The sequence below is a fragment of the Diprion similis genome, chromosome 12, assembly GCF_021155765.1.
Source record: "Diprion similis isolate iyDipSimi1 chromosome 12, iyDipSimi1.1, whole genome shotgun sequence".
Taxonomy (NCBI): domain Eukaryota; kingdom Metazoa; phylum Arthropoda; class Insecta; order Hymenoptera; family Diprionidae; genus Diprion; species Diprion similis.
The window spans coordinates 4557331-4571940 of NC_060116.1; the positions used below are offsets into that span (position 1 = coordinate 4557331).

Consider the following 14610-nt stretch of genomic DNA (forward strand, 5'->3'; position numbering starts at 1 on the left):
TGATGGTAGTTATTCCCAGCATTCGTTGAGAAACTGTGCGATGTTGATAATTTTCGGAATGATTTTTTAACACCACATCTGGAGCCTGAATGTGGTTTAATAGTTTCTAAAACGGAGCCTTGAATCGTGTGTAACCTACTATAAATACGTGTAACATAATACATGATCTTTAATGCCCGGATGTGGCGGGGATAGGAATGTTATTCGAGGATGAAAAGCTGATCCCTTTCGGTCCCGTGGGACACGCGAGGACTGCAGGCATGTCAGAAGAGGATCACGTGACTTGAAAATTCCAACAACGATTCTCTCACCGAAGGATAAGCGCGACGCGTTGTGAGATGAAAATTCAAACATCCGGTCACCCGGCGGCAAGTTCGTGCAAATAAGGTAAGTGTACCGGTTATTGACACTTTCAGACCCAATTACTGACCCTTTTATTTTCCAAAATTATAAATTGAGGATACCAAATTGTGAATTTCTCGATGATTAAAACCAACTGCTAGAGAGTTAGACACTAAAAATCTATTTTTTGGTAAATTTAGAATTGAAAATTGAACAGATACAATAAAAAAAGGTCAATTATTGAAACAGGGTCAATACCCTTACCTTAGTTTCACTTAACTTAATCGCCATTTAAATAACAGTAAAAAGGATTTTGGAAGACGCAAAACTGTTTTATAAGGGCCAAAACCAGGGGCGAAGAAAGCCGGGTGAATACTTTTACAGAAAAGCCGTGAAATCAGTTTTACTTTTCATATACGTTTATTTTCATCCCTCATCACTCTCACCCTTTTGCCCCATGTGTAGCCTTTTAATTCACCAAAAGGCTCACCACTGCAATGCCGGACTAATTCGCGGCTTCGGTCAATTTTTGCAATTGTTTCAGGCCAAGATTTCGGCGTTGATAAACTTGAATGGAAGAAGATTGAACCTTTTTTATTTTTAAATAAAATTCTTAGTTTAAATTAGTGCCGTGCATTCATTGTTTTTTTTCTCTTGTGTATTATTTCGTTTTTTTTTTAATTAATCGATTAAAGAACTAATCAGAATTTCTTTTAATAGATTTTTCGAGTAATCGATTAACTTACCAGAACCGGGAAAATGTCAGGGAAAACTAGGTTTTAGGTCCTGGAAAAACTAGAAATGTCATGAAATTTTTTCGCCACCCTGAGCAAGCCACAAAGACTACAAATTCGCTTTATAACAAGTAATTTATTCGACATGGGTATAAGGTCTTCACGATGCCCGCGCACATTTATACGCTATTGCACAACGAGATTACATCGTAATCCTAAATTCGTTTCCTTCCCTTTTCGGTCGTTTCCATTGGGTGGTAAAAAAAAAATAGTGAACTGCAAGCGTATATCTCGCGATTGCGATTACTCTCACAGCTCAGAGTTATGAACCAGGACCGCAAATTTAACATTTTTTTTCTATCTCTTATCAACCATGTTTCATCTCTTTTTTTATTCCTGCCTTTGTTGGTGCGAATTAAACAAGGCGCAGCATTGTTCGTCTTGACGTAGATGTAACAAGCACACAATCCGTTGCAATAGGGGTGAGGGGGGGACACGACGGCTCCCCTAATCCGGTTATTACTTTTTGTCGTTTATTTTTACTATCAAATTAATTTATTTTTCTTCTACCTTAAACAAAATTCACCGAAATTTTATCAAAACTCTAGAAAAAAAAAAAAAAAAAAAAAAATTGTTTTGGACAAATTTTTGAGGTTAAATACACCGCGGTTAACTGTTGTCTGAATTTATGACGGTTGGACGCCCTGCCAAACAACTGTTTTCGAATTGTAGCGCGTGCGCATTAAACTTTAGCAGACGACGGAACATTCTGCCGTTAGCAATTCACACTTGACGGTACACTCTATATATGTATAGTACAGATAGGTTATACGGGGTGGATATGAATTCGTATGTAAACGCGGAGACGCGAAGTACGTGTTCCGCGTACAATATATCTACAGTATATACTCTCATTTTATTTCTGTCTTTTTAAGCTTCCGGTATTTCCGGAATATGGAATACCGACTAGGCTGCATGCAGGCGGTAAAACTCTACGGTTTTCATCGCTGTAATAAAGCTCTGCTTGTCAAACACGCCAATGATATGCAAAATCGTGATAAGCACGTGCAGTAAGGTGCAATATACGTGTGATACGATATGCAAAGGTGTGCGAAATCACTCGCATCGAACAAACAACGAGTTTGTTCAAATTTAACGAAACGGACACGAAACACGCGATAATTTTTCGTGCCATAGACAGTCAGGATCAAGTAATATCGTGGTAAAAATATACGCTGTGGGGACTAAAGTTTTGCCTCCCCCTGAACTCGGATTTTCTATCCTACTTCATTATCAAATCCTTTTTTCTTTTCGTCGCAGCTTTCAAAATGTATTCATATGAATAGACACAGAGATACCGACAGCTGGAAAATATCCGCGTGGATAAGTCATGGACATTGAGGGTGGAAATAAAATATGAGAAAAAGGGGGCCGGAAGTGAATCAAAAGAAAGGCGGAAAAGAAATCAGTTCGGAATTCAATCAACAGTAAGGGGAAAAGCGTATCGGTGGTTAGAGAGAAGATATACGTATAAGGTAGTATACCGATGAAGCGGAGTCAATCAACCGACAGATAAAATAATGGCGGCTGGTACAAGGATAATAATGTGGGTTGAAGGATGAGAACAAGAAAGAGGGAAGCTGGATTCGTAAAATGATTTTGACCTTGTGTAAGGCGTAAAAATGAGAGAAGGAATTTTGCGGGAATAAAGGACTGAGAAAAAGGTGGAGGGAAAAATAACTCGACAAAAAAGAAAAAAAAAATACAACTTGATGGGAATTCAAAAACCGCCCAGTCAGCAAAGTCGGAACGGTGTTGTAATCCGGGATAATTTCTTCGGCAGTTATTCCAATTTCTCAGCCCTACTCGAGGGACGGACGCCGCGTGTTCTTCTCCTTAAATATATGTATAGCTACGAGCACTGGAAGCAGGCCTTACAATTTTAATCACCCTTTCGCGACAAGAAGGATAATGCATTGTCCGATTATGTGTGATGAGAGTACGCGTCAGTTAGAAATTAGAAAAAATTTTGAACTACATGAGGTTTTAATCATCGATAACGTTTGATAAAGGCTATTTTTTTTTTTTATTCGTTTCAATTCCTCAATTCGAAATGAATTTAAACCGAATATAGAATTAGTAAGCTGGGAAAATATCAGGGAAAACTAGAAATGACATGAAATTTTTTTCCCAAAAATTTGTGGTCACCCTGTCGTAAGATTAACGAAATTCTTAAAATTTCGTGTCAACAGAAAAGTTTGGGTCTTATTTGATTTTATTGGACATATCTGATTAAGGTGTTTGGTTGATCGTAATCGGATGAAAAAAATTTTTTATTTACTTAAAAAAAGTTGATTTTATTTTTTAGCGATTCCTTTCCAAAATCCAGCCATTTTCAGTAATCCAACTAAACGCCCATGTCTAACTACACAGTTTTTGTTCACAAAATCTGGTCCAGAAGTGTTCAAGAGATGATCGAGTCTTACGGAGTTGGACAATTTTTTCTTTCATATCTCCTTTTGACTTTTCCTTTCACTTAATTTTTCTTCCAAACTCTTAAAAGTTTAATTACGCGAGACATGCCTGTAGGCCCAAGTTTTCCCCCGTGTGCTCAAAGGCACGCAAGATTAAAAATTTTCACTGAAGTATGTTAAGCACTTCGCATCGCAGGTATGATATATACATAAGTGTAGGTATCGATTTCGTGTACTTTTCTTCTCTTCCTCTTCTCATCTCGAATAATTCATCTCTTTCACATCATCTTGCCTGAAGGAGAAAAAATATGCTCGAAGAAAGCTCGCTTGATTCTTTTTATTTCCCTCCCTTCCTTTTTTTCTTCTTTGCATCGCATGTACGTCGTACACCCTTACTTTTAAGCATGGATAGTCAGTGTTTGGACACGCGTATAATAAAAGAGCTGCGCCTCATATTCCAGAGGCTATATGAGATATCAGCGTCCGGTAAATTGTTGGACGGCAAGAAGGGTCCATTTATAGTAGATCGTATAAGATCGAATCTCGTCTTATCTCACGCCTGAAAGTATTCCGATCTCAGCGGAAGTAAGCGTTGAGAAAAAAAAAGAAAAACCATGTTTTTCGTACTTGTGCGACGCATCTTCGTGAAAAAACTGAACTCCGTTATAAACAAATCAAAACCGTTTCATTTACGTAATACGTAAGGATGAAGTAGAACGTAAGAAAGAAGATGAGTAAGAATAAAAAAATTGTCTGAAAATTTGAAAACTAACGGACTGTAAACTTTATTCTGTATTTTATTGTTCACAAATTCAAAGTCCACGTTGGTTGGTTATTTGATTAAAGTAACGCGAATCCAGAAAAAATTGTAGGCTTACATTATTCTAAAATCTGAACTTTTCACGCCTAGAACTGATAATTTTATCGTAAATGAGAAATTAACAAATTCGAATGCGTTTCTGTTGTTGCGTTCTCGTTAGATTTGAATACAAAATCCTTTATTACACACATAACTTCCCATTAGTCTGTAAAAGTGAACGCCGTATGTATTCGTCATAGCTTTTTAATGTTGTATATTTTTCTTTCCACCGCTGAGGTATCGGATCCGCAGTTATAATTAAAACAAATGTTTCAAAAAGTGAAAGATTAATGCAGTAATTTCTGGTTGTCCGGAACACCGAACCCGCGCGAAATTTTTGCAAATCCCTCGCGGTTTCGGTGAGTCGATTCCATGGTTATCAGGGTGCAAGAACGAGGGGGGGGGGGGGGGGGGGCAGAATCGGGAAACGAGATTTTCCCTTTCACAGGGACGTGCTCAAAATGAGAAGAGAGATTCGCGGAGGAAAGACAAAGCGTGCGAAGTGACTCCGATTTGTCCAACACCGTTCTCGAAGAACCGAAAAACTCAAACGAGCCTCGGTGATCAGACCCAAGAAAGGGGAAAAGGACAAAGTTTTCCAGCCCGCCTTTCAACCTTTTTTCGCTGACCGCGGGCAACAAGGAGTCACTCGAACAAGACACGCCCGAGTCTGCTGCTGATATCGCCTCATGGATTGCTTGAAAGTAGATAAATTGAACGAGATAAAAAAAAAAAAAAAAAAAACGCTGGTAGAAAGGAACAAGGACATTCTTTAAAATAACTTCTTAACTCTAAAATAATTTCAGATTATTTTTTTCAATTCTACACGAGTTCAGAGCGACAGTCAGGAGCCAAAGGCGTAAGTTTTCAAGACCGTAAGTGAATGAATGAATGAATGAATGAATGAATGAATGAGATCGAACGAGTGAGCGATTCGCAATGAATAATTCTGTTGAAAAGTTTTGCAGGTTGGTGAAATCCTTGGAGCTTAGGTATGGTAATAATAAAAATAATGATACCAATAACAATAACATTAAATTTAACGATATACGTGTTGTATATTATCAGGCCGTTTGTGACTAGCCCCCGACGACGAGGCGATTTATTCATCCTCGTTCCTATATTCTTATATTTTTATCCTTCTTTCGCTTCTAGTATTTCCTCTCCTTCCTTATTTTATACCGATGCCAAGAAAATTCAAAGGAACGAGCAAAACTCTACACTGTATATACCTATGTATACCCGTATGCGGAATGGATGCCAATAACGGCAATATCGTCCTACCGCGTTCTGGCATAATATTTGCAAGTCAATGTTTGCTCCTCGGCGATACACACACACACACGCACACGCACATATTTCGCTGTCCTATAACTCCTGGGTATAGAAGAGGTAACAACTAGTGATTTACGACGAGTGATGTTTCAATCTTTCGTGACGTTACCAAACTTTTCCATTTATATTGCGTACATTGTGTATTATACCTACATAGATATTGTGATACGGAAGTTCCTGAGTCCGCATCAACGGTTTCTTGAGGACTGATCGTCCTATTTCATGCTTTTTTCCCAGATCTATCAAGCATCAAAGACTTGATAAAAAAAATTTCGCATTTAAACATTGAGAAGAAGATTTGTAATAAGTTTTAGTAACGACCGTGAGAGGCAGATTAATATTTGGCTTTTAGGTTTCCTATTTTTATTATTTGTAATACGACCGTCTTCTCTGATAAAACCGTTGGCTTTTTCTATTTCCCATGAACGTATTTTATTCTGTAAAGAAGCTTCTTTTAACGTACTTTCGAACGTGTAAAAGTCATTTTAACGTTTTAGAAGTTACACCGTGGGAACCATTTGAAATTACGTACAACGTGTTTTGCAGATAAGTAAAGGTACTTGAAGTCGCTTTGAAGATTGTTTAAATCGTGCCAAGTAGTTTAAATCAATTAAATATCATTCGAACTTATACATCAAAGCATTTGAGAAAAGCTCTTCATATCCTTCTTTTTTCATGCTCGTTGTTAGAATCATGCTAAAGTGAATGCGAAGTGACTAAAAATGCTTTCGATCAATTTGAAGTTAATGAAAAACTGGTTTGTATAAAAAAATTGCACTCTTCAAGTATACAAGTGTAGGTATTTGAGAGCAGGTTTCAGGGTGAGACCAATAAAACCTTGAGTAATACCTCGCGTCAGGCGGCGAGGTGCTTACAAGTTATTAATAATAAGATCGACAAGTTCGTTTACAAAGTTCAACTTTTTATCGGCAATCTTTGTCTCCCGCGTTAAATGATAAAATGGAAATACTAGTTGTTATAAAACAAAGTTTTTAGTTTAATAAAGATTCTTAACGACCGTAACACGGATCTCCCCCTCCTCCTCTCGCTCTGAATTTAAACCATGATCGTTGACCTAAAAGTCAGGCAACAGTTGCAACGATCATAAATTACATCGATGCACGAACGATGAAAAATGTTCTTTGAATCCTGGATCGGCGGAACGAACGTCTGGAGAATTAACGGTGAAAAATCGTAGCCAGAGTTCCATTGCAGTGAAAAATTAAGGAGAATAAGGAATAACGTATAATATAAGGTATGCGAAGAAAAGTCAGCGGTGATTACAACCCGACTATAATATTTTATCTATTGTATAATGACACACTCTGCACTTCAATTTCACATAATAAACAATTCCAAAAATGGTTTATTGTGTTATATACACAATAAATTATGGCAATGCTCATCAGAGAAGTATTTCCGAAGAGAAAAGTTAATCGAGAAAAGAAGTTGAAATTACAGAAGCAAAAAAAAAAAAAAAAAAAAAAAATTGGAAATGAGGAGAAATTCAGCGGCACTTTACCCGACGACAAAGTTCCGAAACGGAAGTTGACACTTTGGTCAACCCTGCGGCTGTAAAAGGCAGCCATAGTCTTGCGGGGAAATGGTTCACCCTTTATTTTCGCGATTCCTTATAGCACAAGCGTGACGTCCGAACTGCAAAAAATGTTCGCTAAATTCTTTGTTTTTGTATTACATGTACATGAATTCGAAATTGGAAGCAACTTTGCAAACGGAATAACATCGAGGATCCTGGCAGTGAAGTCGAGGACGATTCAAGGGACATCTAGAGCAGTGATTCTGCGACGAGGCCCTCATCCTAATCGCGAGATTCGCGTGTGGCAGGGAGGCTGAAGCACGTTAAGTGGGAACGGGGAAGCTAATTCACTCTACGAGGCACCCTTGCGGCAGTTATTGGGCCTCGTTACGTCACCCTTTTTCGGCTCGAATCCTACAGGATATAGAACCGGGGAAGATAGGCATCAAAAGGAGCGCTTTATACAGCGTGCAATATTATCTTGGCACCATTAATCTGACCCGGAACGCGCAACGAGAAAACGGGAGATAGGAAAACCCGGAGCATTGAAAGGTCCGGACAGATATCGGAGGACGAAATCGAGATAACCTGTATTGGCACAGGGTGCGCACATCCCCGGTAATCCTTGAGAGAATTTTCAATTTTTTCCACCCTACAGAAGGTAAATCCGTTAGTAGAATTGGACCTGCATCGGTTCACATTTCTTTTTTCTCTGAGATAAACTCAAGATTCGTTTCAGATTCGATGAAAATGATGTTTACCTAGATTAAACAAACCAATTACCAATATTTCTGTAACCAGAAAAGTGTGATAAATGAAATAATTTCCGCCGTAGGAGGTAACTCTTCGGAATAAAAGGTCCCGCAACACGACCTAAGAAAGTTGAAAAAAAAAAAAAAAAAAAAAAATTTCCATCGTTATTCGTGACGAAAAGTATTTTCCGCTCGATTCTTTATAAGGCAAATTAATTAAGCGCTGTCATCCGCAGGTGACTCGAGCAGAGGGTTGAACCCATTGTCAGGGGGGGGATGTAAAAAGTGGAAGAGGGAGGCGCGTTTTCTTCCGATTCGCACGTAGATATATATACATGTATAATAGGGGGTTGAGATCATCCCCCGATATCCTCGTTCCTAAAATAGGCCTCGGGTTATACGCACCTCCACACATATATCGTTCGGTATAGGAATCTGTGACATATTCTCCCGTCGTTTCAACCCTGCGACCCCCATATTCCAATCCCGTTTCTCTTTCCCGTGGAGAACCGCGGAGGTGATTTACGAGCTAGAATTCATTACGATTACAATCCGATTGCTGGTGCAAGCCGCCTGCGCCTTGCTCGCGGGGGTTGAAACTCCGGCGCAGTGGGTTGATCTTTAGAAACAAGCCCTGCAGCTATCGCTGAATCTTTAACGAATACCACGTACGGTAGAGCTCGACACATTGCTAGGCGTTATTTACTAAGGGTGAATACACACTCCAGGCTCTCACGCGTCTCGTGTTAATCAGGAATGCGAAACGGCGCGAGTCCAGATCGCTGCACATTGCACAGTTCTGAGACTTTCCATTTTTTTTCCACGTTTAAAGAAAAAAAAAAAAAAAATTTGGACGTCGGAATTTTCGACGAATTTTAACCTCTTCCCCGTTATCGGTTTCATGTTTGGAAACAAGATTTTGAAAAGGAGAAATACCGAGGTAGACTCTAGCGCCGGAAAGAGGTTGAAGGAATTTCGTACAAGACCTTTCGTTTTCAATTTATTATTACACTTTCTTACTCATTTAGATGTAATTTATTCCTAAAACATTTACTTTATTGTTTCTGTTGTATTTTTTTCTTTTTTACGTCTATAATCCTTTTATTCCTCGATACCGTTTACCACTTCCAATTTTCTGCGTAATTTTACACCGTTAATGCATTTTCCCTCTTATTTCATCCTCCACCACCAGGCTCCTGTACTATTTCTCGTTGTATATGTTTATTTTTCCTCTTCTTCAAGCGTGAATAACAACAAAAGTTTCCTACCTACTTTCCTTCCTTCCTTACTTTATTTCTTCCAATTCCCTTCCTCGGAAAGTTTCATATCTCCAAATTTATTGGCGACACCTTGTTTTTTTAACGACCGGGTTACGTATAAACTGCGGTTCCTAAACGGGGTGCCAGGATTTTCCCCAATTTCTTTCTTTCCTTCTTTCTCTCTTTCCTGCTTCAGTATTTTTCATCTATTCCAGAGATAGAAAAAAAAAAGTGAAGAATAAAAGAACGGCGGATGAAAAAAGGTCGAGCATTAAGGAAGCGCGTAGATATTAGTTCTACAGCAGCGATAAATAACGATGCAAGCCTTTACCCTCTCGCATGTTCTAGTCATAATCTTCCCTATTTACCCGCATAGATACTTCTCTATGCAAAGAATGTATCCGGAAAACTCCTTCGCGAGTTCATCAATTATTATCAGAGTCAAGTGGAAGAGGCTACCGGCTGACGTGGTATGGTTCGAATGAGAAAAGTTTCAATATTTTCTGTAAACTATGTAAACTCGTACCATAATTTTTAGAATATTTTTTTCTTTTCGTTTTTAATTCTGAAATATTAACGATATTTGTTGTAACGGACGAAAGAAAAACGAATTTCGCTGACCTACACGGGGATTTCAACTGGAATTAATTAGCAATGATTTTGCTTTGAAATTGTCATGAATAAATCTACATATTTTTGTTAAATTTTTCATAGTTTATAATAATTTGCTAAAATTACTGTGCGCCGAAAACGATATTTATGAAAATGTATCCCCATATAAACGGGTTAAATGACGTCATACTATTCAATTCAATTACTATTGATAAAATATACAAAGTATCCCACCGCTGGCACAAGTTAAGATAAAAAAAAAAAATCCTAAAGTGATTACGAAGTTATTTTTATTTCAAAGATAAACCAACCGGGTGAAAAAAAAAAAAAAAAAAAAAAAAAAAAAAACGTGTGCACTTTTCTACAAGACGGCCTCGTTTAAAAACATGAATAAATTTCAGTGATATTCATTCCCGAACGAGTGTTTGAGCCTAATACCCTGTTTAAAAAGGATATGAAAAAGTATCCCAGTTGACAAAGAAAGACGAAAATAAAAGCGAGTAGGTATCTGTAGGGTACAAATATACTTTTCTCTTCACTCGAATCGTCCGGAAGTTGGTTCTCCTCTCTCGTATTTACGTTCATTTTTTTTTTTTTTTTCTTTCTTGTATACACTCCTATACATCTATCAATGGATTTCTGTCGACGTACTATACACTTTCCTGAAAAGTTCTCTGCGGGTGATGCATATTGTGCATATAGATATTTGCGAGAAGGATATCCAACGAGGGGAGGGAAAATCCTTTGTCAAAGCCACAAGACGGCCGGTACCTACACACAATACCTGACATTTCTACAAGAGCAAGGTGGAGACTCTATTTATAACGTCAGGGGTCGGTATGACGTACGAGCGCCTGAATACACCTGCGCATTCCCGAATAGTATATATATACGTATATACACGTGCATATATATATATATATATATATATATATATATGTATATTTACAGACATGCTTCACGTGCAATTCGCGTTCTACCGATGATATACGTCAGCGAAAGAGCTCGTCGCGATGACGAGTGTTCGCCGATTCGGTATCGAATCGTTAATGTAATATCCGTCCGGCGTCGCATCGATAACGAGTGATTGGATTATCGCCACTTTCTGTCAAATATATTTATAAAGACAAAGTACATTCATACTTTAGCATATATTGTTTATTTTTTTTTATTTTTATTCTGATTTTAGTCCGACGGATTCGAGCATCGCTTGACTTCTTGAAATCTTAAACGACTTTTCATGTAAAACTGTTTTTAAGAAATCGGTTGAAATCGTTGAAGAAAAAAATCGTTTCAAACCACATTAGAAGTTGCTTGACATCAATGAATATCCTTCGAATTGAACTCTTGTTAAATCGGTTGGAATCGCATGAAATTGAATGAAATTATTGATGCTTGTCATATAATCTTATTAAGTGAATAAAAGAATTAATTAATTCCGCCTGTGGTGTGAATTAGTGTTTGATAATTGCATTTTTACTCCTCTACTTTTTTTTTTCTCTTGAATACCGTTATAATTATATAACAATAAAAGTAAGAATAAGGACCGTTGAAATATATTTATTTTTGTCAATACTTCCGTAACTTAAGCATTACGAAAAAATTCATCCATTCTGAAATTCTTATCTGATCTGTACGTGAATCAGAAAGGAATTCAGAGAGAATCAAGGGAGGAATGCGGATCACGATATTGCGATTCCATGCGTAAGATGGAGAGAAGAAGGAGGATGAGAAGTCCGAACGGTTCGTTCATAAGTTATAAATTTAATATTCTACAAAGTATTCTTTGACGACAATTATTACGAACCCGTTTCATTTAGTCTCATTTAACTTTATTAACTGAATACAAGTATAATGATAAAATATCTTGCTTGTTCTTATTTCTCTTTTTATATCTCTTGGAGAAATCTCCAAGAGTTTCCACTTCAAGAGCAGAATATGTAACATAATAATAAAAAAAACTGCGTCAAAAAATGTCATCATTTCGCGAAATCTCGCTCCGCATTTAATACTTCCGAATGTCTCTATTGTACTTCGTCCGATATTCGGATTACATACCTTGTTTAAAATTCGCAACAGTACCTCATGCTTCTATCATATGCCACACCTGCTGCAAGTTTTCAATTCGATAATTCAACAACACAAATGGCGTTGCAATGCCGGCGAAGCGACGTTAAATCTAGGCGAAAATTTGCACCACGTTGTTACGGGTTGGAGCATGAAAATTTCGCGCCACAGGTATGACATAATGCAGCTGAACCGCTGCTGCAGCCATTTGTTGTACATCCGTGCGCACAATTCATTTCATTTTTTGTTATAAAAATTTTTATCCAGTTATCTGTGGCATAAAAATATCTATCTTCATGCTTTTTTTATATCTCATTCCAAATCGTAAAGGGTATGATCTCCAAAATATTAGCCCTTTGACTACGTTGGCTTTTGTGGAAGACAAATTGTTTTCTATTGATATGCGCTATAGTGGTTTCAACTGTATCCTATGATTAGAAAATTAACTTTATAACATACGAATAACATACGAAAATAGGAGACGAATAAATTTTTAGATGCCACGGGTGGCTGGGTAAGAATTGTTGGTACTGCCGATATTATACACGGTATCAAAATAAAGTAAATTACAAATCGAACCACGTACCGGATATTGACATGAATTTATTCCACCGCGGTGCTTTCGATCAGATTCACTACCGTATAACATTGCAGCTTACGGGAATACGCCTGACGGAGGTATAAATATATGAGCCATTGAGCGTATACGCACACGGATGCATAAAGCACTCTGCTATTCAATGGATATGAAAGCCCGGGAAAAGTTGTTTCGATATCATCAATCTGCAGGCTTGAGTCTACGGCAAGGGGGCAATACTGGGACTCGAAAATATATTAAATCGACGTTGAATCAGTCTTTGGAACGAAAGTAGGACTTGCCAGTCTTGGTCGGTTTGTAGTTGGAAAAAAGAGATTGAATTTTGAAAACTGAATAACAGTTATAAAATATCACAGTAAAAGCTAGACTCAATAACCCAATTTATATACAATGCAGAGTTTTGTTTAAGTCTGTCTCATGAATCTCATGATTTGGCAACAGAGAATTAGAAGAAAGCGGTGCGATTGGACGGAATTTAGTTTTTAATTTTTTTTTTTTTCAATCAAACTTGTCGAACAAAATGTAGGTAATTGCTTTTTTCTAACTTATGCAAAGCCAAGAATCGATGCTGTTTAGTAATTTCTTTACAAGATAGTGAGAAATTATTACATTACGCTTCACTTTAATGATTCAAAATTTCGCATATTCGTTCGATTTCAATCTACGCCGATTATTCTATTAATTTCGGTATTGCCAACTTCCATCTCAACTTTGAGAAGACTGCCACTAACAAATCTCAAAAAACGGTTACCAATAATAATTCTCAACCCCCAATTTACTCTAGTTCCGAAAACAGAAGATGTACCAACCCCACCCCCTAATATTATCCTAAAGAAAATATTTCGCTGTGCCGAAATGGCGTACGAAAAAAACTGACCACGTTCCACCAATTAGCCAATTAACTCTGTAACGACTTCCAAGTTTTTGCAGCGACGATTAGACCGAAACGACGAACTCACCCTGTCCAAGTTTACAACTCGTCAGTTTCATAACAAGGGACAAAAGCTATTGCTTCGTCCCGTTATCTTAGCAAAAAGAAAGACCAGGGGGAGGACGGAGATGAGTCAGGGATCGTGTCGCTCAAGACACTAAGCTTCAGTCTGAACTTTGGTAAAATTTCCCCTGCAGAGAGGGCGGCAAGATTTTTTTCGTATCTAAACGATTCATCACCGCCGAGGGTGTGTGCAGAGGGATGGTAGCGCGTGTTCGAATTACTTATTCAAAGATGTATTTGGCATAGGGATTGTACCAGCATTTAATACACAGGTAAATAAAGTATCGTATGATGTACTCACGATTCCAGCTCCGGGCTCGGACAGCTTACAAGGTAAGGCAGCCGTTCCTCCTGTTTGTGCCAGGACTTCTTTAATCGGACCCGAGACATCCAGTGCGTTAGTCTCACCCTCTTGTGTCCCGACGTGTCGCCGATGGACCACAGCATCTGAGAATTCAAAGGGTTTCATCTTCAATAGCTCTTGAGCATCGTGATTGCTTCACTACTGATGCGAGTGGGGGTGAGAATGTAGAAATATTATTGGATAATAGAAGAGATGTGGGATAACGAGAGTCTGGGTTATGGAATTTTTAAATGTAGAATAGTTCAAGTAAATTAGGACAGTCTTAATTTATGATGGTAAAGTATAGAAACTCCCGAAATATAAGGGTGGGGGTTAAAGTATCAAAATATTCACTTTTGCGCACTAGTATCGAAATGTATTAATTCTTGACTAACAAGGCGGGTATCCCAGGTCGATATCTCCGATTCGATTTATTTCGTAATAATAATTCGTCTTTGTTTTTAATCTGCTATTAAACATTTTAAGGAGGTGAAACCACCCTGCAAAGTATGGCGTATCAAGAGGCGATTTGGCAGTTTTTGTTTGTAATCCTTAAAATTACATTTTTTATTTCTTGTTATGAGAAAACTTTTCCAATTGAATTGATTAAAAAATGTTATTTTCTTGTAGGTGAAACTGCGAAATCGCCTCTTGAAATCCCTTACTTTGGATGGTGGTTTCACTCCCTTAAACTGCTTAATGGC

The 14610-nt window shown here is 37.8% G+C and overlaps 1 protein-coding gene across 2 annotated transcripts in view; it reads right to left on the minus strand.

Annotated features, from left to right (window-relative positions):
• Positions 1-14610, minus strand: part of LOC124413199 (neural cell adhesion molecule 2-like) — a 221397-nt gene that overhangs the window by 21616 nt on the left and 185171 nt on the right. For both annotated transcript variants that reach the window (XM_046893630.1, XM_046893627.1), the window contains one exon: positions 13865-14010. In XM_046893630.1, the coding sequence (XP_046749586.1) occupies positions 13865-14010 (146 nt within the window). The remainder of the gene's footprint in view (positions 1-13864; positions 14011-14610) is intronic.